Source organism: Anomaloglossus baeobatrachus, chromosome 1, assembly GCF_048569485.1.
Source record: "Anomaloglossus baeobatrachus isolate aAnoBae1 chromosome 1, aAnoBae1.hap1, whole genome shotgun sequence".
In the NCBI taxonomy this organism is placed as follows: Eukaryota; Metazoa; Chordata; class Amphibia; order Anura; family Aromobatidae; genus Anomaloglossus; species Anomaloglossus baeobatrachus.
In genome coordinates, this window is record NC_134353.1 from 89006672 (window position 1) to 89033925 (window position 27254).

The window sequence follows — 27254 nt, forward strand, 5'->3', positions numbered from 1 at the left end:
TGATATTTATGAGTCTTTTGGGTTGATTGAGAACATAGTTGTTGATTAATAAAAAAAATCCTCTAAAATACAACTTGCCTAATAATTCTGCACACAGTGTATTCTAAATGTTCAGTCCAGTGGATTGACAATTAGGATCAGGAGGAAAGATTAGCTGTTTTGGGGCAGACCAGATTATGTATTGTGGTTTTATACCTTCCCTTTGTCTTTTCCATCCTTTCGGTTGAACTGGATAATCATTTGTCTTTTTTCCCCCAAACACATTACCTATGTCACTGTTAGTTAAACTGAGCGGACCTGTTCTCCTAGAGTGCTCATGTTAGCGTAGGACAATATAGCAATCAATCCCAATACAAAAGCACACAATTCATAACATAAGTAAAGTATTGTGAATGGAATAAATTTCGGTTTCAAATTTACTATAACATGGTGTCGAGAGTCATCAGAAATACACACTCAGACAGGTTAAAAAATTGTAACTGCACTTATGGGAATAGTGGGGGGGGGGGGGGGCAGTGAACAAGAACCGTAAAGGGACGATTGGGTTACAGATCACAGACTTGGCGGACACTTTACAGCTGAGCTGGAACAAGCTCAGTTTTCCCCTTTTCGGTGATCACTTGTATAAGACTGCCAGATTTAGGTCTGTTCGTTCCAGCGGTCCAGTTAAAAAACGTCCTACAAATGGTAGAAAGAAAAAAAAAAATTAGCAGGTGCCATAGAAATCAATACAAAGTATATCATATGTGTAGCCAGCAAGTGACATATATACAGTTAGGTCCAGAAATATTTGGACAGTGACACAAGTTTTGTTATTTTAGCTGTTTACAAAAACATGTTCAGAAATACAATTATATATATAATATGGGCTGAAAGTGCACACTCCCAGCTGCAATATGAGAGTTTTCACATCCAAATCGGAGAAAGGGTTTAGGAATCATAGCTCTGTAATGCATAGCCTCCTCTTTTTCAAGGGACCAAAAGTAATTGGACAAGGGACTCTAAGGGCTGCAATTAACTCTGAAGGCGTCTCCCTTGTTAACCTGTAATCAATGAAGTAGTTAAAAGGTCTGGGGTTAATTACAGTTGTGTGGTTTTGCATTTAGAAGCTGTTGCCGTGACCAGACAACATGCGGTCTAAGGAACTCTCAATTGAGGTGAAGCAGAACATCCTGAGACTGAAAAAAAAAGAAAAAAATCCATCAGAGAGATAGCAGACATGCTTGGAGTAGCAAAATCAACAGTCGGGTACATTCTGAGGAAAAAGGAATTGACTGGTGAGCTTGGGAACTCAAAAAGGCCTGGGCGTCCACGGATGACAACAGTGGTGGATGATCGCCGCATACTTTCTTTGGTGAAGAAGAACCCGTTCACAACATCAACTGAAGTCCAGAACACTCTCAGTGAAGTAGGTGTATCTGTCTCTAAGTCAACAGTAAAGAGAAGACTCCATGAAAGTAAATACAAAGGGTTCACATCTAGATGCAAACCATTCATCAATTCCAAAAATAGACAGGCCAGAGTTAAATTTGCTGAAATACACCTCATGAAGCCAGCTCAGCTCTGGAAAAGTATTCTATGGACAGATGAGACACAGATCAACCTGTACCAGAATGATGGGAAGAAAAAAGTTTGGAGAAGAAAGGGAACGGCACATGATCCAAGGCACACCACATCCTCTGTAAAACATGGTGGAGGCAACGTGATGGCATGGGCATGCATGGCTTTCAATGGCACTGGGTCACTTGTGTTTATTGATGACATAACAGCAGACAAGAGTAGCCGGATGAATTCTGAAGTGTACCGGGATATACTTTCAGCCCAGATTCAGCCAAATGCCGCAAAGTTGATCGGACGGCGCTTCATAGTACAGATGGACAATGACCCCAAGCATACAGCCAAAGCTACCCAGGAGTTCATGAGTGCAAAAAAGTGGAACATTCTGCAATGGCCAAGTCAATCACCAGATCTTAACCCAATTGAGCATGCATTTCACTTGCTCAAATCCAGACTTAAGACGGAAAGACCCACAAACAAGCAAGACCTGAAGGCTGCGGCTGTAAAGGCCTGGCAAAGCATTAAGAAGGAGGAAACCCAGCGTTTGGTGATGTCCATGGGTTCCAGACTTAAGGCAGTGATTGCCTCCAAAGGATTCGCAACAAAATATTGAAACTAAAAATATTTTGTTTCGTTTATTTGTCCAATTACTTTTGACCTCCTAAAATGTGGAGTGTTTGTAAAGAAATGTGTACAATTCCTACAATTTCTATCAGATATTTTTGTTCAAACCTTCAAATTAATTGTTACAATCTGCACTTGAATTCTGTTGTAGAGGTTTCATTTCAAATCCAATGTGGTGGCATGCAGAGCCCAACTCGCGAAAATTGTGTCACTGTCCAAATATTTCTGGACCCAACTGTATTAGACTATTTTTATGTCCCAAGAATACTGCAAAATTGTGCATTTTCATACAAGATATAGAATTTAAAAAAAAATTAAAACAAAACACACACACACACACACACACACACACACACACACAATACCAGAATCAGAAAAACACAAGGAAATGGACATACAGTGGGTATGGAAAGTATTCACACCCCTTTAAATTTTTCACACTTTGTTTCATTACAGACCTTTGGTAAATTCAAAAAAGTTCATTTTTTTCTCATTAATGTACAGTCATGGACAAAAGTTTTGAGAATGACACCAAAATTATATTTTCACATGATCTGTTGCCCTCTGGTTTTTAATTGTGTTTGTCTGATGTTTACATCACATACAGAAATATAATTGCAATCATATTATGAGTACCAAAAGGTTATATTGACAGTTAGAATGAGTTAATGGAGCAAGTCAATATTTGCAGTGTTGACCCTTCTTCAGGACCTCTGCAATTCTCCCTGGCATGCTCTCAATCAACTTCTGGACCAAATCCTGACTGATAGCTGTCCATTCTTGCATAAGCAATGCTTGCATTTTGCCAGAATTTGCTGGTTTTTGTTTGTCCACCCGTCTCTTGATGATTGCCCACAAGTTCTCAATGGGATTAAGATCTGGGGAGTTTCCAGGCCATGGACCCAAAATCTCTATGTTTTGGTCCATGAGCCATTTAGTGATCACATTGCTTTATGGCAAGGTGCTCCATCATGCTGGAAAAGGCATTGTTGTGCGCCAAACTTCTCTTGGACAGTTGGGAGAAGTTGCTCTTGAAGGACATTCTGGTACCATTCTTTATTCATGGCTGTGTTTTTAGGCAAGACTGTGAGTGAGCCGATTCCCTTGGCTGAGAACCAACCCCACACATGAATCGTTTCAGGATGCTTAACAGTTGGCATGAGACAAGACTGGTGGTAGCGCTCACCTCTTCTTCTCCTAATAAGCTGTTTTCCAGATGTCCCAAACAATCGAAAAGGGGATTCATCTGAGAAAATGACTTTACCCCAGTCCTCAGCAGTCCACTCCCTGTACCTTTTGCAGAATATCAGTCGGTCCCTGATGTTTTTTCTGGAGAGAAGTGGCTTCTTTGAGCAAGGCCTGGTTTCAAGGAGTGCAGCAAAGAGTCTCCGCCTCACAGTGCGTGCAGAAGCACTCACACGAGGCTGCTGCCATTGCTGAGCTAGCTCGGCACTGCTGGTAGTCCCATCCCGCAGCTGAAACAGTTTTAAGATGCGGTCCTGGCGTTTGCTGGTCCTTCTTGGGCACCCAGGAGCCTTTTTGGCAACAATGAAAGCTATCTCCTTGAAGTTCTTGATGATGCGATAGATTGTTGACTGAGGTGCAATCTTTGCAGCTGCGATACTCTTCCCTGTTAGGCCATTTTTGTGCAGAGCAATGATGGCTGCACGTGTTTCTTTAGAGATAACCATGGTTAACTGAAGAGAAACAATGATACCAAGCACCAGCCTCCTTTTAAAGTGTCCAGTGATGTCATTCTTACTTAATCATGATTGATTGCCAGCCCTGTCCTCATCAACACCCACACCTGTGTTAATGGAACAATCACTAAAACAATGTTAGCTGCTCCTTTTAAGGCAGGAATGCAATGATGTTGAAATGTGTTTTGGGGGTTAAAGTTCATTTTCTTAGCCAATATTGACTTTGCAAGTAATTGCAGTTAAGCTGATCACTCTTTATGACATTCTGGAGTATATGCAAATTGCCATTAGAAAAACTTAAGCAGTAGACTTTGTAAAAATTAATATTTATAGCATTCTCAAAACTTTTGGCCATGACTATACACTCTGCACCCTATCCTGACAGAAAAATCCTTGATGATCCTCCTTGAGATGGTTCTACTCCTTCATTGGAGTCCAGCTGTGTTTAATTAAACTGATAGGACTTGATTCGGAAAGGCACACACCTGTCTATATAAGACCTCACATCTCACAGTGCATGTCAGACCAAATGAGAATCATGAGGCCAAAAAGGAACTGTCCAAGGAGCTCAGAGACAGAATTGTGGCAAGGCACAGATCTGGCCAAGGTTACAAAAGAATTTCTGCAGTACTCAAGGTTCCCAAGCACAGTGGCCTACATAATACTTAAATGGAAGAGGTTTTGGACCACCACAACTCTGCTCAGATTGGCTGCATGGCCAGGTCTAGGGAATCGTGGGCGAAGAGCCTTTGTGAGCGGTAAGGATGAACCCCAAGATCACTGTGGCTGAGCTCCAGAGATGCAGTAGGGAAATGGGAGAAAGTTCCACAAAGTCAAATATCACTGTAGCCCTCCTCCATTCAGGCCCTTATGGCAGAGTGGCCGGATGGAAGATTCTCCTCAGTGCAAGATATATGAAAGCCCACAGAGTTTGCAACAAAAAAAAACAAAAAAAAACCTTAAAGGACTCCCAGACTAAGAAATAAGATTCTCCGGTCTGATGAGACGAAGAAAGAACTTTTTGATTATAATTCTAAGCAGTATGTGTGAAGAAAACCAGGCACTGCTCATCACCTGCCCAATACAATCCCAACAGTGAAACATGGTGGTGGCAGCATCATGCTATGGGGGTGTTTTTCAGCTGCAGGAAAGATGAATGCAGTCAAGTACAGAGATATCCTGGAAGAAAACCTCTTCCAGAGTGCTCTGGACCTCTACCTTGCCCGAAGGTTCACCTTACAACAAGACAATGACCCTAAGCACACAGCTAAAATAACAAAGGAGTGGCTTCAGAACAACCCTGTGACCATTCTTGACCGGCCCAGCCAGTGCCCTGACCTAAACCAAATTAAGCATCTCTGGAGAGACCTAAAAATGTCTGTTCACCAAACGTTCACCATCCAACCTGACGGAACTGGTGAGGATCTGCAAGGAAGAATGGCAGAGGATCCCCAAATCCAGGTGTGAAAAACTTGTTGCATCATTCCCAAGAAGACTCATGGCTGTACTAGCTCAAAAGGAGGGTGCTTCCACTCAATACTGAGCAAAGGGTCTGAATAATTATGACCATGCGATGTTTCAGTTTTTCTTGTTTAATAAATTGGAAAAAAAATTCTACATTTCTGGGGGTTTTTTCTGTCAAGATGAGGTGCAGAGTGTACATTAATGAGGGGGAAAAAAAATGAACTTTGTTTCATTGCAGCTATTTGGTAAATTCAAAAAAGAGTGAAACATTTAAAAGGGTCTGAATACTTTCCGTACCCACTGTTAGTATTTCTCACGACTTGCTGCTAATATGTTCAGGCTTTTCAATGTCTTAACCACTTCCGGTTTCTAAACATGGCATGCGGTTAAAAGGGGAGACATTCATCTGGCATTTTCCACTCAGAAGACTCTGTACCTTACTATCGAAGTGAATATGAAAACTCAAAAAATATCCAAAACATCCTTTGGAGCATCTCTTTTTCTACTTTGGAAAAATCTGCCAGGTTACCTTTTTTAGTGTAAACGGCGGTCACCACCAGTGAGCTTTATATGCTGCATTCTAAAATACTGTAAATAAAAGCCTAGTCCATGCTGTATAACAAAAAAAAAAAAAAAAAAAAAAAACACCCCACACAAACCACAAGTGCCTTTTATTAGACTCCCCTGTGGGATGGTCCAGTCCGATGGATGTCACTGGTCTTGATCCAGAGCCTCTTCTCTTTTTGCGATTGCCATAGTTTTTGTCCTACGTCATCCACACAGAGACCTTCATTGTGCTCCTGCGCAGACACTTCTCTGCCTTGCTACAGGCAGGTCAATGTATTGTAGTGGTCATGCGCTCTTGGACCTTTCCCCGCTCCTACACACTACAGTTCTCTGCTCTGCCCTCAGCAAGGCAGAAAGAAGTGCACAGGAGCACAATGGAGGACACCGCGTGAAGGACGTAGGATGCATCATCCACATGAGAGGATACGCCAAATCAAGACCGGCGATTCCCATCAGACTGAACTGCCCTACAGGTGTGAAACAGGACCAAACAGGTCAGAAAAACACTGAAGAAATTACTGGGAAAAAAAACAAAAAAAAAAAAAAACACCACACACACAACCAACCACACACAACCAACCAACCACACACACAACCAACCAACCAACCACACACAACCAACCAACCACACACACAACCAACCACCCACACACACCCAACCAACCACCCACACACACAACCAACCAACCACACACACAACCAACCAACCACCCACACACACCCAACCAACCACCCACACAACCAACCACCCACACACAACCACACTTAATATTATTATACCAAAGTTTCTTGAACTCAGGCTCACCTCAGTTTAGAGAACATCATGCTCACATAGATAGATTAATCCAGCTAAAAGACCTGTTCACACTAAAAACAGTTTAACTACGCGTTTCAGCCTTTGTACCATGACGGTTGTGTACTCTGCCCCATTTTAAACCATGCGAGTTGATATATAGTCCTGTCCTGTCTAATATTTAACCCTAATGGAGCTGTAGTCACAAAAGATAAAAATACATTTAGACTCTCCATTTACAAGTTTTCTTTCCTGAATTATATTTGTCACTTGCATGGAGCCGCCACCGTCACTCCAGAAGTCCAGGTAAGGTCTCCATGTGTTGTGGCAGTACATGCACATAGTTTGGTGTACTGACTCTCCCGCCTCCTTTTTTCCCCCCCTATGGCACAAATTTCTTTTCTGTTGTAAGGCTCACAGACTGTTCTAGACCTGTACTGTACCACCATGTGAAATACTTTTTATACGGAGGAACATTACATATCTAGATGTCTCCTTCTAGCAGTCTCATACAAGGATTCCAAGGTACTCCATGTGCAAACTTACAGTAATTTGCAAAACCATGGTGAACACAACCAGAGCAGCATTTTTTGCCAGAATTTTGTGAACAAATAGAAAAAAAAAAATGCAACAAATTCTACCCATAGATATAAAACTAAGTGTAGCCTAAAAGGTGTATTTGTGCAGTATATAAAATTTATAAATTGCTTTTCCCTATAATTGGGTGTTCAGTGTTATTTTGTCAAGATATTTTTTTTCCAAACAAGACAAAATGTTCCCATTCTGAAGTAAATCATTGCTGCATGAAAATACAGCACTTCCAGATAATATGCCATCTAGGGATTGACTATAAGGTGTTCATTTTTGTGGATGATACAAGGCTGTGGGATACTGAATATCTAGTATCACTCTAAATTATTACCGGAATAGCTTTAGAAACTAATAATATTAATTATTTATTAATTATTATTATTATTATTATTATTATTATTATTATTATTATTATTATTATTATTATTATTAATAATATTTAGTCATTTATATAGCGCTATTAATTCCATAGCGCTTTACATACATTGGCAACACTGTCCCCGTTGGGGCTCACAATCTAAAGTCCCTATCAGTATGTTTTTTTGGAGGAGTGTGGGAGGAAACCCATGCAAACACGGGGAGAACATACAAACTCCTTCCAGATGGTGTCCTTGGTGGGATTTGAACCCAGCACTGCAAGACTGCAGTGCTAACCACTGAGCCACCGTGCCGCCCTAAACTGAAAACATTGTCATAAAGGCATGATTTATTCGGTTTTAGGGTACAATTGGAAGACCTTTTCAGGAGAAAAGAGCTCTCGGGATTTTAGTCTCCTGGATTAAACGTACTAATTAGACAGGACATATAAATTATTCACTCCACCCTCCCCTCATTGTAATTTAGTTTTATAGACAAAATTGACAAAACTTTTCTGTTTGCCATAAACCAATCAAAGAAGAGAATATTTTAAAGGGGTTATTTGGTCTAAAAGGATGACTGCAGTCCCTCTGTGTGACTCTACATGACTGCCAACTTGTGAATCCTCCCAGTACACATACTGTGCACTACAAGGATTTGTTGTGAACGGTGGTCATGTGGCGCCCTGGACAAGCCAGGACGTCACAGGTACTGCAACAACACACCCTACACCCCGGTTAGGAACACCGAAGTCAAACAAATCCTTGTTGCCTTCCTCCAGGGGCTGATGTCCACACCAGGTGGGGCGGAGCCAGGCGGTTGGCTCCACCCACCGAGGAGTTCACAGTCCTGGAGGCGGGAAAAGGAAGAGAGAACAGTTTGAGGAGTCGTAGAGTGAGGAAGTAGTATTGGAGGAACCGACTGACCGTGTCCGGGTACGTGGCCCGGGCACCTGACAGCAAGGTTGGCAGACGGTGGTGACCGTCTACAGGAGAGGCCGATTGACGCACAACCGTGAGGACCGGGGACGGGCGGTGGCCCGCCGGTACCAAACCGGGGAGCGAAGAGAAGCCAGCACCATCCGGCAGGGCCTACGGACCCCGACCAGGCTAGAAGTCACCGTAAAACCGGTCAAATCAGTCAGCGACTGGAACCTCCGGGGTTTCCCAGCAGTAAAGACCCGACTGAAGGCAACCGTCCAAACCGTGAGGGAGATAAAGCTACCGCCAGAGCTAGAGCTCCCAGGGCCAGAACCTGCGGGCAAAGGAAAGGCTCCCTTAGCCAACAAACCGCTGAGGAGCGGGCTATCAGTGGGAAACCATTGGGGCCAAGAACAGAACACCGGTGCAGGGAGAGACAGTTACCGCCAACCTACCAGGAGTGACCGCCGCAGCAGTCTGTGGGACTCGTCCATCCAGCCGTTTGTTTTACCGGAAACTCCGTGTGCGTTACTGGCTGAGTAGGTACCACCGTGTCGTCTGGCACTGCGCTGCCCCACGACCCTGCACCTGGCCAGGCCCCGCATCCCACCTTCCAACCTCCACCATCGGGCGCCGGGACCACCAAAAACCCCCTACCCACGGAGGGGAAAAAACATCTCAGCTGCTCCCTGTCAACGCTCCCGGGATCCCCGTACAGAGCAGCGGTGGTGTCCCAACCTCACCACAAACCGTGGATGGCGTCACGGACAATACCCCTACACCAAACCACCCCTTTCACTCACGGGCGAGGAGCGCCGCTCGAGTCCCCGGGATCCGGCCCACCGCTTGAGCCACCGACCGAGCGAGCAGCAGCCGGACCCGAGCAGTGGGTGAGCGCAGCGTCCCCCTCCTCCGCCCGCGACAGTCATATCATGTGACCGCAGTTGTGCGATATGCATGTTCTTGGCCAGACCCTGACTAGGCCTCCCTCTATACAAGTGTATGGAGTGGGCGTGTCCGACTAGTAGTTCCATCTCACAGAATTGAAAGACTTTTCCAAAGGAAGAATGGATGAAAATTCCCCAAACAAGAATTAAAAGCTTCTTGGCTGGCTACAAAAAGCCTTTACAAGCTGTGATACTTGACAAATGGGGTGCCATTACAGTGTTTTAGCAAATATAAGCCCTATCCCAAAAATAAGCCCTAGCAAGAATTTTTAATCTGTTCGGCGTAAGGCTTAAATATAAGCCCTGCTTTGAAAATAAGCCCCAACTAAAAAAAGTTAAAGAATACTGCAGGACACCATTATAGAAAGCAGACACCCCCAGAAGATAGAAGAGCCCACAAACATACTTACCAGGCACGATATGGGAGGACCTGCAGTGGAACGTAGGTGTAGAGAGAGACACACACACACTAGGCCAGCGATGGAAGGTAAGGTGAGCATAATGTGTGTGTTTGTGCATGTGTGGAATGGCACACTAGGGGACCAGAATGGGACACTGAACAAGTTGTGGAACAAATTGTCTGAGCTTGCATTATTTCCTATGGGAAATCTTGCTTTGCTAGACGAGAACCTTTGTTTACAAGCACACTCCCAGAATGGATTGTTCTCATAAACCAAGGTTCCACTGTAGAAGTGTCTTTTCAGAGAAACACTGGCGGCTCTAGCCATGCAGGGTTCCCAAACTTCTGCATGAACCTATTTTTTTGTTAGAGTGAGTGAGTGTATACACACACATCAAAAGTTTGGACACACCTTCTCATTCAAAGAGTTTTCTTTATTTTCATGACTATGAAAACTGTAGATTCACATTGAAGGCATCAAAACTATGAATTTACACATGTGGAATGAAATACTTAAAAAAGTGTGAAACAACTGAAAATATGTCTTATAGTCTAGGTTCTTTAAAGTAGCCACCTTTTGCTTTGATTACTGCTTTGCACACTCTTGGCATTCTTTTGAAGAGCTTCAAGAGGTAGTCACCGCAAATGGTTTTCACTTCACAGGTGTGCCCTGTCAGGTTTAATAAGTGGGATTTCTTGCCTTATAAATGGGGTTGGGACCATCAGTTGTGATGTGCAAAAGTCTGGTAGATACACAGCTTATAGTCCTACTGAATAGACTGTTAGAATTTGTATTATGGCAAGATTAAAGCAGCCAAGTAAAGAAAAACGACTGGCCAACATTACTTTAAGAAATGAAGGTCAGTCAGTCCGAAAAATTGGGAAAACTTTGAAAGTGTCCACAAGTGCAGTGGCAATAACCATCAAACGCTACAAAGAAACTGGCTCACATGAGGACCGCCCCAGGAAAGGAAGACCAAGAGTCACCTCTGCTGCGGAGGATAAGTTTATCCGAGTCACCAGCCTTAGAAATCGCAGGTTAACAGCAGCTGAGATTAGAGACCAGGTCAATGCCAAACAGAGTTCTAGCAGCAGACACATCTCCAGAACAACTGTAAAGAGGAGACTTTGTGCAGCAGGCCTTCATGGTAAACTAGCTGCTAGGAAACTACTGCTAAGGAGAGGCAACAAGCAGAAGAGACTTGTTTGGGCTAAAGAACACAAGGAATGGACATTAGACCAGTGGAAATCTGTGCTTTGGTCTGATGAGTCCAAATTTGAGATCTTTGGATTCAACCACAGTGTCTTTGTGTGACACAGAAAAGGTGAACGGATGGACTCTGCATGCCTGGTTCCCACCGTGAAGCATGTGAGGAGGTGTGATGGTGTGGGGGTGCTTTTCTGCTGACACTGTTGGGGATTTATTCAAAATTGAAGGCATACTGAACCAATATGGCTACCATAGCATCTTGCAGCGGCATGCTATTCCATCCGGTTTGCGTTTAGTTGGACCATCATTTATTTTCAACAGGACAATGATCCCAAACACACCTCCAGGCTGTGTAAGAGCTATTTGACTAAGGGTAGCTTTACATGCTGCGATATCCGGCCCGATATCGCTAGCATGAGACCCGCCCCCATCGTTTGTGCGCGACGGGCATATCGCTGTCCGTCGCGCACAAAATCGCGCACCCCCGTCACACATACTTACCTGTCCTTCGACGTCGCTGTGACCGGTGAACCGCCTCCTTTCTAAGGGGGCGGTCCGTTCGGCGTCACAGTGACGTCACTAAGCGGCCGTCCAATGTAAGCGGAGGGGCGGAGATGAGCGGGACATAACATCCCGCCCATCTCCTTCCTTCCGCATTGTGGCTGGCGGCAGGTAAGGAGATGATCCTCGTTCCTGCGGCGTCACACGTAGCGATGTGTACTGCCGCAGGGACGAGGATCAACTTCGCCCCAGCGACAGCAGCGATAACTGGCAGCGGACCCCCATGTCAACGAGGAGCGATTTTGGACGTTTTTGCAACGATCCAAAATCGCTCCTAGGAGTCACATGCTACAACATCACTACAGCGGTCGGATGTGCGTCACAAAATCCGTGACCCCAACGAGATCGCTGTAGCAAAATCGTAGTGTGTAAAGCCCGCTTAAGAAGGAGAGTGATGGGTTGCTACGCCAGATGACCTGGTCTCCAGTCACCAGACCTGGACCCAATCGAGATGGTTTGGGGTGAGCTGGACCGCAGAGTGAAGGCAAAAGGGCCAACAAGTGCCAAGCATCTCCGGGAACTCCTTCAAGACTGTTGGAAGACCATTTCCGGTGACTAACTCTTGAAGATCATCAAGAGAATGCCAAGAGTGTGCAAAGCAGTAATCAAAGCAAAAGGTGGCTACTTTGAAGAACCTAGAATATAAGACATATTTTCAGTTGTTTCACACTTTTTTGTTAAGTATTTCATTCCACATGTGTTAATTCATAGTTTTGATGCCTTCAATGGAATCTACAATTTTCAAAGTCATGAAAATAAAGAAACTCTTTGAATGAGAAGGTGTGTCCAAACTTTTGGTCTGTACTGTGTATATGTATATATGCACACTTTTTTTTTTTTTTTTACTAAAATACAAAGGGGAGATATGTCATCTTCAACTTTCTGCTTTTAAGAGATCATTTCAACTTCAACTTGCTCAATGTTTCACAACAAACAGGAATTTTGACCAGGGGTGCCCAAACTTTTACATGCCACTGTACAGTCAGGTTTTTGCAGTTACTACCCAATTGCTGGAGATTTCAGTATTTTAAGGTGTGTAAACTCAGCCATGCAAGTAATATTGTGCACAATAGTTAGCCATCGTCTCAGATCTTTACTTTTTCAGATAGATAGATCTCTAGACAATTGGGCAAAAACGCCTATATCATAGGAAGAATTTTCCGTTTTTTTTAATTTTATTATTTTATTTGATCTTTTCAGGATTATTACAAACACTATCTATAGAGTATATTTTACCAACTTTTTTATTATTATTTTTACTTTTGCTAGAAACTTTCACAATCTTAACAAAACTACAGAACCAAATGGTAAAAATTCCCCCTTGTCATCGGGCCAAACAGAAGCTTTGTTAAAACACAATATGAGCAAAATAATAAAATGGCAGCAGATCTTGTACTCACTCAGCGATGAAGTCTAATGATGTCCAGGAGGTGAAGTCGGCATCCGGCATGGAGGCTCTGTTCGCCGGCGTATCCAAGGTAACGCTGCCATGGAGGAGATAAGGGTTATTAAAAACAAACGGGAGATACACCCAGATGGGAGACTTAATATTAACTCTTCTGGGATTTTATATAAAATTGCAAAGTATACAGCTTTCTATATCTTACATTTATGTGTACACACAGATTACACATACACAAATTTGTGACCTTTTAATGATATTTTCCTGTAGGGTAGGGTGGGGGTGGGGGGGGTAAAGGAAATTAAATTCATCCCTAAGTGTTTTCGTAGAGAAACAGCCCGGGGCTACGCTCTGGTTTCCCAGCACACTAGCGATGGAACCCAACATTTGAAAAATCAAATAAAAAAATCCCTTCACTCATGTTTTAGACTTCAAAGTAAGCTTTTTCATCATACAGTGATCATTTTTTTTTTTTAACATACACCAGAACACTAGCAATAGAACGGTCTTCGTTGCCCATAGCAACAAACTAGGAGATTTTACCGGTTGAAGATGGTGGACCCAAGTGTTTTTTTTCAACCGATATGACTAAAGGTACCGTCACACCAAGCAACATCGCTGCTGAGGCACAACTTGCTAGTGATGTTGCTGTGTGTGACATCCAGCAACAACCTGGCCCCTGCTGTGAGGTCGCTGGTTGTTGCTGAATGTCCTGGACCATTTTTTAGTTGTTGCTCTCCCGCTGTGAAGCACAGATCGCTGTGTGTGACAGCGAGACAGCAACAACTAAATGTGCGGGCAGCAGGAGCCAGCTTCTGCGGAGGCTGGTAACCAATGTAAACATCGGGTAACCAAGAAGCCCTTACTTTGGTTACCCGTTATTTACCTTCGTTACTAGCGTCCGCCACTCTCACACTGCCAGTGCCGGCTCCTGTTCCCTGCACACATAGCCAGACTACACATCGGGTAATTAACCCGATGCGTACTGTGGTTAGGTGTGCAGGTAGCCAGCGCTAAGCGGTGTGCGCTGGTAACCAAGGAAAATATCGGGTTGGTTACCCGATATTTACCTTAGTTACCAAGCACAGCATGCTTCTGCGCATCGCTGCTGGCTGGTCACTGGTTGCTGGTGAGATCTGCCTGTGTGACAGCTCACTAGCAACCCGTGTAGCGACGCTGCAGCGATCCCTGCCAGGTCAGATTGCTGGTGGGATCGCTGGAGCGTCGCTTAGTGTGACATCTCACCAGCGACCTCTTAGCAACTTACCAGCAATCCCTATCAGGTTGTATCGCTGTTGGGATCGCTGGTAAGTTGTTTAGTGTGACTGGGCCTTTACCAGGAGCTCAATTTAACCCCCCAGTCCAACCTAACACACACCAGTACACCGCGCTGGGATCGGCATGTGGTACTGTGAGAGATGTGGCCATCATGCGTCTCTAATATTAAATAACCCTCGTTTTCCACCATTAAACAAAAAGGGAACAAGCCAAAATTAGGTTTTCAGTCCCCTCACCTCCCAAAAAAGTAACAAAAGCACTAAAGTATAATGGCGGAATTGCTCCCCCTCCTCCTCCTCCAATTTATCCCACTTAGAATTTTCTATCCCGGTCTTCTGTGCATTGCCTGGAAAAAAAGAATTTTGTTTACTTACCGTAAATTCTTTTTCTTATAGTTCCGACATGGGAGACCCAGACCATGGGTGTATAGCTACTGCCTCCGGAGGACACACAAAGTACTACACTCAAACGTGTAGCTCCTCCCTCCGAGCATATACACCCCCTGGATGACAATCTAACCAGTTCAGTGCAAAAGCTGAAGGAGGACATCCACCCATAAGTAGAGATAGAGTAAAACTCGGAAAAACCGGAACCTCTGTCTACAACAACAGCCGGTGAAACACACGGAACAAGAACTGCCAACAGGCAACAGGGAGGGTGCTGGGTCTCCCATGTCGGAACTAAAAGAAAAAGAATTTACGGTAAGTAAACAAAATTCTCTTTTTCTTCATCGTTCCTTATGGGAGACCCAGACCATGGGACGTCTCAAAGCAGTCCATGGGTGGGAAATAACCAAAACTGAGAAGTAGGCAAAACCTATCTTCACAAGTGGGCGACAGCTGCCTGAAGGATGCGTCTGCCCAAGCTCGCATCTGCCGAAGTATGAGCATGCACTTGGTAGTGCTTCGAAAAGGTGTGCAGACTAGACCAAGTGGCAGCCTGACAAACCTGCTGAGCCGTAGCCTGGTGCCTGAAAGCCCAGGAGGCACCGACAGCTCTGGTCGAGTGCACCTTAATCCCTGGCGGTGGGGGCACCTGAGAATGCTGGTAGGCATCGGAGATGGCCGACCTAATCCAACGAGCTTGGGTCGGCTTAGAAGCCGAGAGACCCTTGCGCTGACCCGTGGTTAGTACAAAAAGTGAGGTGCACCGCCTAAAAGCGGCGGTGCGCGACACAGATTCGGAGCGCCCGCACCAAATCCAAGGTATGCAACGCCTTCTCAAAGCGATGCACAGGGGCCGGACAAAGGGAAGGCAATGAAATGTCCTGGTTAAGGTGGAAAGGAGATACCACCTTAGGGAGAAAGTCCGGAGTCGGACGGAGAACCACCTTGTCTTGGTGGAAAACCATAAAAGGTGACTCCGAAGAGAGCGCAGCCAAATCAGAGACTCTCCTGAGAGAAGTTATGGCCACCAGAAAGACCACTTTCTGTGAAAGTCTAAACAAGGGAACCTCCCTAAGAGGCTCAAAGGGGGGTTTCTGTAAAGCCGTGAGGACCAGATTAAGATCCCAAGGATCCAAAGGCCGCCGGTAAGGAGGAATGATGTGAGATGCGCCCTGCATGAAGGTGCGCACCTGAGCCAGTCGGGCGATACGCCGCTGGAATAATACCGACAGAGCCGACACCTGTCCCTTGAGGGAATTGAGGGACAGTCCTAGCTGCAGACCGGACTGTAGAAAGGACAGGATGGTCGGCAAGGAGAACGGCCAAGGAGCATGGCCGGAAGAGCGACACCAGGACAGGAAAATCTTCCAAGCCCTGTGGTAAATCTTGGCCGAGGAAGACTTCCGAGCCTGAGTCATAGTGGAGATGACCTCAGAAGGAATGCCTGAAGCCGTCAGGATCCAGGACTCAAGAGCCACGCTGTCAATCTGAGAGCCGCAGAATTCTGGCGGAAGAACGGACCTTGAGAGAGAAGGTCTGGGCGGTCCGGGAGATGCCACGGCATTTCTACGGACAGACGGAGCAGATCTGGGTACCAAGCTCGCCTGGGCCAGTCCGGAGCAATGATTATGACCCGACGGCCCTCCATTCTGATCTTGCGCAGAACCCTGGGCAAGAGAGCTAGAGGGGGAAACACATAGGCCAGACGGAACTGAGACCAATCTTGAACCAGCGCGTCCGCTGCGAAGGCCTGAGGATCGTGGGAGCGAGCCACGTAAACCGGAACCTTGTTGTTGTGCCGGGATGCCATTAGATGCACTTCCGGAGTGCCCCACTTGCGGCAGATTGACCGGAACACTGCCGGATGAAGGGCCCACTCGCCGCTGTCCACGGTTTGACGGCTGAGATAATCGGCCTCCCAGTTTTCTACGCCTGGGATGTGGACCGCGGATATGGTGGACTTGGAGTCCTCCGTCCACTGAAGGATTCGTTGAACTTCCAACATTGCCAGGCGGCTGCGAGTCCCGCCCTGGTGATTGATGTAGGCAACCGCTGTCGCGTTGTCTGACTGGACTCGAATGTGCTTGCCCGCCAACAGGTGGTGGAAGGCCACGAGAGCTAGAAGAACAGCCCTGATTTCCAGCACATTGATCGAGAGGGCTGATTCGGACGGAGTCCAAGTGCCCTGTGCTCGGTGGTGGAGAAATACTGCCCCCCAGCCGGAAAGACTGGCATCCGTGGTGAGAATCACCCAGGACGGAGTCAGGAAGGAGCGTCCCTGTGACAGAGAGAGGGGCCGAAGCCACCACTGAAGAGAGCTCCTGGTCTGCGGCGACAGAGCCACTAGCCTGTGCAAGGAAGAGGTCCGCTTGTCCCAACAGCGGAGAATGTCCAGCTGCAGAGGACGCAGATGGAACTGGGCAAAGGGAACCGCTTCCATTGACTCCACCATCTGATCCAGCACCTGCATGAGGTGCCTGATGGAATGACGGCGGGGCTTCAACAGAGAGCGCACCGCCAGATGAAGGGACTGCTGTTTGACTAAGGGCAGCTTCACAAGTGCCGGCAGAGTCTCGAATTGCATCCCTAGGTACGTAAGTTCCTGGGTCGGGGTCAGAGTGGACTTGGGCAGATTGACAAGCCACCCGAATTGAACAAGCGTGGCGAGAGTGAGCGAAACACTCCGCTGGCAGTCTGCACTGGATGAGGCCTTGACTAGAAGGTCGTCCAGGTAGGGGATTACTGCCAACCCCTGGAGATGCAGGACCGCAACCACTGCTGCCATGACCTTGGTGAATACCCGAGGGGCTGTGGCTAACCCGAAGGGGAGAGCCACGAATTGGAAATGTTCCTCTCCGATTGCAAAGCGTAGCCAACGCTGGTGTGAAACCGCAATAGGCACATGCAGATAGGCATCTCTGATGTCGATGGATGCTAGAAAATCTCCTTGGGTCAGAGATTCCATGCGAAAGCGCCGCACCTGAACATGCTTGTTGAGAAGCTTGAGGTCAAGGATGGGCCGGAAGGAACCGTCTTTCTTGGGGACTAGGAAGAGGTTTGAGTAGAAACCTCTGAACCGTTCCCGGGCGGGAACCGGAACAATTACTCCGTTGGCCTGCAAGGATGCCACGGCCTGAGAGAAGGCGGCGGCCTTGGAGCAGGGGGGAGTGGACAGAAAAAATCTGTTTGGCGGGCTGGAAGAAAATTCTATCCTGTAGCCGTGGGGGATGATATCCCGCACCCACTGATCGGAGACGTGTTGAAACCACACGTCGCCAAAGCGGGAGAGCCTGCCACCGACCAAGGACGTTGCTGGCGCCGCCAGATAGTCAAGAGGAGGCTGCCTTAGTGGCAGCGGCTCCTCCGTTCTTCTGAGGACGCGGTTTCGCGCGCCAGTTGGGTTTACGATCCTTGGCTGAGGTAGTGGACGAAGCTGAGGGCTTAGAGGATGACCAGTTAGAGGAACGAAAGGAACGAAACCTCGACTGGTTCCTGCCCTGGACAGGTCTTCTGGTTTTAGTTTGTGGCAGGGAAGTACTCTTCCCGCCAGTAGCTTCCTTAATAATTTCATCCAGTTGTTCACCGAACAGCCGGGACCCAGCAAAGGGGAGCCCAGCAAGGAACTTCTTAGAAGAAGCGTCTGCTTTCCACTCTCGAAGCCACAAGATCCTGCGGATCGCTAGAGAATTAGCGGAAGCCACCGCGGTGAGAGGCCTCCAGAATGGCAGACATGGCGTAGGATGAAAAAACCGAAGCCTGGGAGGTCAAGGCAACCATCTCGGGCATAGAGTCCCTAGCGAGGGAATGTATTTCCGCCAGAGAGGCAGAGACTGCCTTAAGAGCCCACACTGCTGCAAAAGACGGGGAGAACGAGGCTCCTGCCGCCTCATATACAGATTTGGCCAGAAGGTCAACCTGGCGGTCAGTGGGATCTTTAAGAGAGGTGCCATCGGCCACAGATACGACTGTCCGGGCTGAGATTCTCGACACCGGAGGGTCCACCTTTGGGGACTGAGCCCACTCCTTAACCACCTCTGGTGGAAAGGGAAAACGGTCATCAGAACTACGCTTTGGAAAGCGTTTGTCAGGACAGGCCCTGGGCTTGGTAACAGTGGTCTGGAAACTGGAGTGGTTAAAAAACGTACTCCTAGCTCTCTTAGGAGAGGTAAACTGGTGTATTTCTACCAGAGAGGCTTGCTCCTCTGACACTGGCGGATTGAGGTTCAGTACGGAGTTAATGGATGCAATCAAGTCACTAACATCCGCATCACCCTCAGATAAATCAATGGGGTACATAGAGGTAGCGTCTGAGCGCACAGTAAAGGTATCCTCCATGCCTTGCACCTCAGCTTGTGAATCAGAGCCGTGGGACGAGGAAGGAGAAGGGTCCCTGCGTCTCCGTTTAGGAGGACGGGGTCCTAACACCTGCTCTGAGAGCTCTGCAGAGCTCGGAGCAGCAGAGGCACCCTGAGAAGGGGGCTGATGCATGGTCAGCAGAGTCCGGGACAGCTGTCCCATGGAGTCGGCAAAGGACTGTGAGATAGCCTTAGAAAACGATGCTACCCAAGCCGGGGGTTCAGCCACCGGTGCCGGAGCAGCCTGAGGGACCCCTGAGAAGGCTCCAGGCTGAGGCACCACCATGTTAGAGCAGGCCTCACAATGAGGGTATGTGCTCGGTTCTGGCAGAATGAGCTGACATGCAGTGCATATAGCGTACAGCTTAGCAGTCTTCTTGCTCCTAGTGACAGACATGCTGCTGAGGTGGAGGCTCTGCAGTAATAATAATAATACACTCCTGTAGAATGACCCCTGAGAGTGTATAACAAAAGCCCACAACCAGAGGTTGTGGCTTACCAGACCGAATGACCCCTGTGTGTGCCCTCCGGATTCCACAGCTCGGACCCCCAGTGAAGCGTCTGCCTCAGGATGCAGAGCTGCAGCAGCCAGCGCCGATCAGTGTGAAGACGCTGATAAAATGGCGCTGGAGTGAGGAGGGGGGGCGGGGATTAGCCCAGGAGCGGGAAAACGGAGGGCCAAGGAGAGATACAGGGGAGGGAAACATCTCCTCAGAGAGGAGTGTCCTCCCCTCTGCTGAACGGCCGGTGGGCGGCGCCACACTTTTCCCCTGCGTGAATCATGCAGGGGAAGCTGAAAACGAAACTAGGCCGCAACTGAAGCCGGGGCCTAGATTTTTACATGCGGCCGACGAGCAGGCACAGTCGGCGCGGTTCTCAGGAAAAACCCAGAGAACCGGCCGGAAATCACAACAAGGTAACAAAACACACTCTCCCCACAATAAATGTACCCGGGACCCCTGAAAAGCGTCTCAATACTTAGCTTTGAGGCGCAGGGCCAAGTCCCTGGGAGAGGGGCTGTTAAACGCTCTGTCCGACAGGAACCAGACAGGGCTGCGGATGGAGACCGGTCTTCTGCAAGGCAGAAAGAACCGTGATGGCTCCCACTTCAAGCCAGAGCCCATGGGATGGCGAAGGAGCACGGCATGTGAAGGCTCCAGCCTTGTAAAGTCAACCTTAACAGCACCGCCGACACAGTGGGGTGAGAAGGGACATGCCGGGAGTCCAGACTGGACCCGCTTTTCTTCCATATCTTTGAAATCAAAAATCTTAAAAATGAAAACTCAGAGAATGCATGTGTGTGTGTGACCTCCTGAAACACAAAGCATTGAACTGGTTAGATTGTCATCCAGGGGGTGTATATAGCCCGGAGGGAGGAGCTACACGTTTGAGTGTAGTACTTTGTGTGTCCTCCGGAGGCAGTAGCTATACACCCATGGTCTGGGTCTCCCATAAGGAACGATGAAGAAATGAACAGCGTCATTCATGACTAGAGAAGAAACAAGCCAAGATATGGTTACGTTTAAGGAATGAAAACAAAATAAATAAGAATTAAAAAAAAAAAAAAAAAATTAAAAAAAGGTTCTGGCTATTGGAGAGAACAATGAAAAAATAGGGAGAGGGCTGCGGGGGACAAATATCGTAAAAAATGAAGTTGTGCAGTTATTGGTTGTGTTGGGCCAACAAAAGGTAGTTTTAGGCCAGGTGCAAACAGTGCATTTTTGATCCATTGTCAATGCTTTTTTTTGGGAGTGAAGTTTTGTCATAAAACTGCATGTCTATACTTATACCATCAGAGTCAATGAGAATGCCTAAGTGTTGCGTGCACTTTGCTTTTTTTTTCCTTTCCGACATTTTTGGGTACAGTTTGTTGCTGTAAACTGCATGCAGTCCTTGCCCAGCAAAGTCTATGAGATTTCAGAAAGGCTGTGCACATGATGCTTCTTCTTTCCTTGCAGTTTTGGTTGCAGAAAAAAGAAGCAGCAGGTCACTGCTTTCTGCGTTTTTGACCTGTGTTTTTCCATTAAATATAGTTTAAAAAAAAATACATGGGCAAAAACACAGCGAAACCACATGCTTTTTTATGCCTTTTTAGGCCAGAAGGTGAGTTTTTCGCTCAAGGAACAAAATTGCAGTGTGCGCACATAGCCTAAAGGGGGCTTTACACGCTGCGACATCGGTAATGCGGAGTCGTTGGGGTCACGGAATTGGTGACGCACATCCGGCCGCATTAGCGATGTTGCTGCGTGTGACACCTATAAGCGATTTTGAATCGTTGCAAAAACGTGCAAAATCGCTAATCGGCGACATGGGGGTCCATTCTTAAAAATCGTTACTGCAACAGTAACGAAGTTGTTCCTCGTTCCTGCGGCAGCACACATCGCTCCGTGTGATGCCGCAGGAACGAGGAAGCTCCCCTTACCTGCCTCCCGGCTGCTATGCAGAAGGAAGGAGGTGGGCGGGATGTTATGTCCCGCTCATCTCCGCCCCTCCGCTGCTATTGGGCGGCGGCTCAGTGACGCTTCAGTGAGGTCGCTGTGACGCCGCACGGACCGCCCCCTTAGAAAGGAGGCGGTTCGCCGGTCACAGCGACGTCGCCGGACAGGTAAGTATGTGTGACGGCTCTGGGCGATGTTGTGCGGCACGGGCAGCGATTTGCCCGTGTCGCGCAACAGATGGGGGCGGGTACCCACACTAGCGATATCGGGACCGATATCGCAGTGTGTAAAGTAGCCTTTAGTGTGTTTTTGACCTTCCACCTATTGATATAAAAAACGCATGGCACAAAAACCCCATCAAAAAAACACCTGGTTTTTGATGCGTTTTTCTACCAGAAGACACAGATCTGGTCAAAAAAAAAAAAAAATTCTGCACCAAATACTGAGCGTGCGCATGTAGCCTTACTCTAGGCAGCTTTGATAGTAACCAGACGCCTGTAGGTATCCTAGTATATTTGGGATGTTTTTCTGGACAGTGCTCATACATGCACGTAGGGTTATTACTGGTATTGTAGAGCAAGTCTCCGATCATAATGGATAGTATAAATGTACAATCAGGTTTGACATCTTCAGATCCGCTGAGTGTTGTCGTGTCTCAATCAATATTCTCCAGCCTCGCAGACAATGTGGAGAGGCTGATCACCATTTGCTTCAAGTATCAGGAACATTCACAAAAAAATCAATATCAGACAAACAGGGAGCGACTTACGGCAGGATGGCCACAGCGGCAGAGTTGACTGGTAGCCCGCTCTTCTCCCCTCCAAGGCTCTGGCACAGCTGGTGCACTGATGCTTTCGCCATTCCATAGGCAATCATTCCTAAACAAAACACAATCATACAAGTAGCCATTTATGATAAGAAAACAACTTGTGGTGACTTCGATTAGCCGCTATTCCAATTCTGCAATGCTTTACACCAGTTTTCTCTGCTACGTGTGCCTGTGAAGCTGCGGGCTCTGAGCCCAGTGGGTGTTCTCTGTGGCACATGTTTGGACTCTTCCACCCACTTTGTTCTAGCCTGTGAGCTGTGAACTGTGATTTGTAAGACAAATTGCATCAGTTAAATCTAATCCAAGGATCCTAATGTGATAAGTGTGTGTAGGGATCCGCGCTTTCTGGCAGCGGTACACACAGGCACAGTTCTTATGGCACACAAGAAGGTTTATTTAAGTTCATAAGCACCACCAGCATAATGCAAAATATACAGCCCATCACCGGCATAAATGAAGGCAAAAGGATAAACAAAACAGTCTATATAATAGAGGCTCGACTGCTCAGTTACATGTCCGGCTTTCTCTAAGGTTCAGTTCAAGTCTGAATAAAGAGGTCTTTCCACCTCTCATTCAGATATTTCTTGTTCAGCAACAAAATTGATCCCACATAAAATTGTCCTTTTACCTCTCTACTTCCACAGACTACTCAGCTGACTCGTGCAGTCTCCATTCAAAAAGACTTTCTCCCAGCTGCCACATGCAGCTTCCTCTCAGAGAGACTCCCTCTATGGGCAGTCACCAGTAAAGTGAACACAAGCCTGGTCCCATATAAAACACTCCAGGTGCTTTTTAAGGCTGCTTTCACACATCCGGTTTTTGCTGAGCGGCACAATTCGGCGCTTTGCAGAAAAAACGCAACAGTTTTTTTTTTGCCACCGATTGCGTTTTTTCCCCGCATAGACTTGCAATAGCGCATGGTCTTGCGTTGCGTCCGTTTTTTGCCGGAAGCGGCATATTTAGCCCATGCGGCGGCCGGATAGAACGTTGCCTAGCAAGTTTTTTTCGTGCGGCGAAAAAATGCATTGCGCCGGATCTGGCACAATTTACAATGCAAGCCTAAGGACACCGGATGCGGCGTCCTACGGCAAAAATCGCATCCGGCCGCCGGTTGCGTTTTTTTTTGCACTGCGCATGCTGAGTATCAAGCCACATCCATCAAAAAACGGACAGGCCCCATGGAAAAACGTATGCAACGGATCCGTTTTTTTTCGCCGCATCCGTTGCATAGGTTTTTGAGCGGGATTGAGCCGCACTGCAAAAACCGGATGTGTGAAAGCAGCCTAATCAAGACCCTCAAAGCTAAGATTTAACCCTCAATGCCCTGGCTCTATCCATAGCTGCCTCAACAATTCCCATTACTAGGCTGACAGTGGAGCAATCAAACTAAAGAAGTTTGTTAGTAGGATGTAAGCATAGTGCAGCCAATGCATCAACCTGATACACATCAATGTGCAAAGAAGCTGTATACATAAATATAACCTCTGAAGCTGGTTCTTTAAGAAAACGGATTTATACTAGTCCAGTCTAATCTCCAGTCCCATCTTCTCCCATCCTTGGAGCCTCTTGCACTTTCTAGGCCCTACAAGGTCATGGCAAGCATTGTGCCATAACATTGTTGCAGGGCCCAGTAACCACAGAGATACTGACGATACCAGACCAAGGCCGCCACTGCAAAAGTGAAGACTCCCCGGGTCCGGCTGCCTCGGAGGACTAGTTTGTACACTGAACCAGGTCAGCACAAATTATACAAACGTATTTCAATACATCCATTTACATTACATGCAAACAACAAATCACAAAGTTCATGGTAATACATCTCTGCATGGTAGCCCACATGATGTGGCGGCACCGGTTTAGGCACACTAGACTTTGTATTTTTGCTTTTTAATCATTACCATGGATATCCTAATTAGACATCTTTTCTTCTTGTGTCTCTGCCTTCTGCAATTTGTTTTAATCAGACCAGTCAACCCTGCGGAGGAGATTGCACAATCCATGTGTAATCCATATTGTCTGCTGCAAAATGAAAGGCACATGTGCCATAGAAACATCACAGACATTCCCGCGGCCCCCGGATGTAATTACCAGGATGCGACAACGTGAGGTTATTACTTATGTTACACCACAGACAAATACGATCCTGACATTATTGAGCTTCCTCCTCTGTTCCAGTCTTGCAGACTTTACCTCACTAGGTCCATGCAACTTAGTGCAGCAGGAAATCACGGACAGGACAGCACGGACTATTTCAGGGCAAAGGGCTGAATCTATCACGAGGCAAAGGTCTCTTTACTCAGGACAAGGACAGGTTCACAATGTAAGTGGAGAAATAGTGAAAACAGATCTAGGGAGAGACTACATCAATATATAGGGCAGATCCTCAGTAATCTGGAGATGGTAATGGGCGCTGCTATGAAGTGCAGCAGGTTAAGGCTAGGTCTCATACCAATGCTCCTAATATATTCCAAAAATCTGAAATATAAACTAAATATACTGGGACACTGACACAGTCAGTCAATCTACAGGAGCTTTTAGGACAATCCATAGGCATGAATATGGAACCACCTTTGCAATCACTCTTCTGGAAAGGTTTTCCACAGGATTTTGGAGGTGTATGTATGAATTTCTGCCTAGACACCAAGAAGAGCACATTTGTGAGGTCAGACACAGATGTTGGGGAGAGGTCCGGGCTCACAATCTGTTCTAGTTCATTCAAAAGGTGTTGGATGGGGTTGAGCTCCGGGCTCCGAGCAGCCATTTATGTTGTTCAACCCAAACTCCCTCAACCATCTCTTTATGAAGCTTGGGCACCAGGCACAGTCATGAGGAACAGACCGAGGCCTTCCCCACACTACAATTGCCCAAAATGTCTTGTGTGTGGATAATTTTTCCCTTCACTGGATCCAAGGGGCCTGCGCTAGTCCCTCTGAAACAACCCCATTGCATTATCCCTCCTCAAACTTCAGCACAACGTACACAGGCAGGTAACGTTCTCCTCACATTTACCAAACAAGCCCTCACCCATCCTATGCCAGATAAAGAAGCATGATCCATCACTCCGCAGAAAACGTTTACACTCATCCAGAGTCCAGTGATGGCAGTTTTACACCACAGCTTCTGATGCTCGGTATTGTGCTTGGTAATGTAAGGCTGCAAGCAGCTGCTCAGCCATGAAGCTCCTGGTGGGACGCAGAGTTTGTGATGATGGTACCAGACGAGTTATGGACTCTGCAGTTATGGAGTCAGCAGAGCATTGACGACTCTTCTACCCTTTACTCCTCAGAACTCATTGACTTCAAAGTTTATTATCTCCCTCTTAAAATGTGTAATACTTTTGTCCATAAAATATATATGTTTAGTTATATGTATATGTATTTTTCCTATGGGAAATATCCTATCATATTTCACATAATCAGTCTTTACCTGGTGTAGCGGACAGTCCAGCATTCGCCCCCGATAATGTGAGCAGACCTCCCTCTTTCAGATGCTTTGTAGCTAGGTGACTGGATATGGTCGATGTCCACACACTCTGTTTCCACATGAGATCACAATTCTTATAAAAAGCTGAAAATCAAGAAAACAAGGAATGAAAGGAAATCTCTTGGCAGGTTTTAGCTATGTAATCTGAAAGCAGCATGATATATGGGCTTAGAGATTGATTCCAGTAACATCTAGACTCCGTTTTCTCTACTGAAGATGTAGCAGTGCTCAGAATACTGAGCTGTGTATAACCCTGCCCCCACACCACTGATTGGCAGCTCCCTGTGTACACTGTACATTGTCTGCAAACTGCTAATCAGTGGTGGGGTTACACATCTTGACTGTCTGGCATCTGACACCTAGTCCTGCAGTGATTATCTCCTGCTAATAAACACTGTATTGAAACTACAGTACAGTCCAATTATTGATACATCCCTGGAATCAAGCTCACTTGGCCTACAATATGCTGCTCTCAGATTAAATGGCAAAAACCTTCTGACCGATTCCTTTTAAGACCAAAGTAGGTGACAGCTGTAGCCAATCAGTGGCTGCAGTGGTCACGCTGTAATGTACTGGCATCACCACTGTGCCATGTGTCTCAATTAACAAAGGGTAGGACAAAGCATTGCCACATGAAGCTCCTGGATGGGAAAGATCTGTAATGTAATAGGTGGATCAATACTACTTTAGACATATGAATGGGACTACTCTGGGGACCAGTGATCAGTAAAACCTGTTAGGTCACCCAGCAGCTACACCACAGTGATGAGCGAGCACTAAACTACTTGAGTGCCCTTTACTCGAGTCAAGCAGATTGGATGTTCTGACAGGCTCAACTAAAGTATAATGGAAGTCATTTATTGGACAGTCCTGCTCTCTACCCACATACAGCGAGCCATAGAGAACATTTCCAGGGGAGGCTGGAGTTTTTGGGGGTTTTCTTTGTTTTATACATGGTATCTGAACTCATTTTTTCCAACACAGAGCCAGAGACTGCAAGAGTCTCTCACAAGGTTGCCTGACCGCATCACTCACTGAACTGTGCTGGCTCTGTGTCGGATTGTTCACGGACGATACATCCGGGCACCCGCGATATTCAGTCAAGTACCCCGATGCTTGATTGTGCATCGAGCACACTCAAATAAACATCACATAGTTTCAAAATTAAATGGTTATTCCTAGTATAAGACGCTAGCCCCAACCAAATTGAGCTAAGGTGCATATGTGCTCAACCTCTGCTCCACCTATTTTTTATTGGACTGCTGGAAAAAGCCAAATAAAGAGCTTACTTTTTTCTGGTCGTCCTATAGTTGACGAATGGAAACTGAACTGCAGGGTACATTTTTTGGATCATTGCAAGTTTGATTACTCTGGATTTGAGCGTTAAAAGTT

General features: G+C 46.6%; 1 protein-coding gene across 1 annotated transcript in view; it reads right to left on the reverse strand.

Moving 5' to 3' along the window:
• Positions 1-379: 379 nt before the first annotated feature.
• QDPR (quinoid dihydropteridine reductase) overlaps positions 380-27254 on the reverse strand; it is a 34743-nt gene continuing 7868 nt past the window's right edge. Inside the window, exons 4-7 of the mRNA XM_075346912.1 lie at positions 25806-25946; positions 22320-22428; positions 13092-13175; positions 380-678 (exon numbers count right to left, since the gene is read on the reverse strand). Of these exons, the coding sequence (XP_075203027.1) occupies positions 573-678; positions 13092-13175; positions 22320-22428; positions 25806-25946 (440 nt within the window). The 3' untranslated portion in view covers positions 380-572. The remainder of the gene's footprint in view (positions 679-13091; positions 13176-22319; positions 22429-25805; positions 25947-27254) is intronic.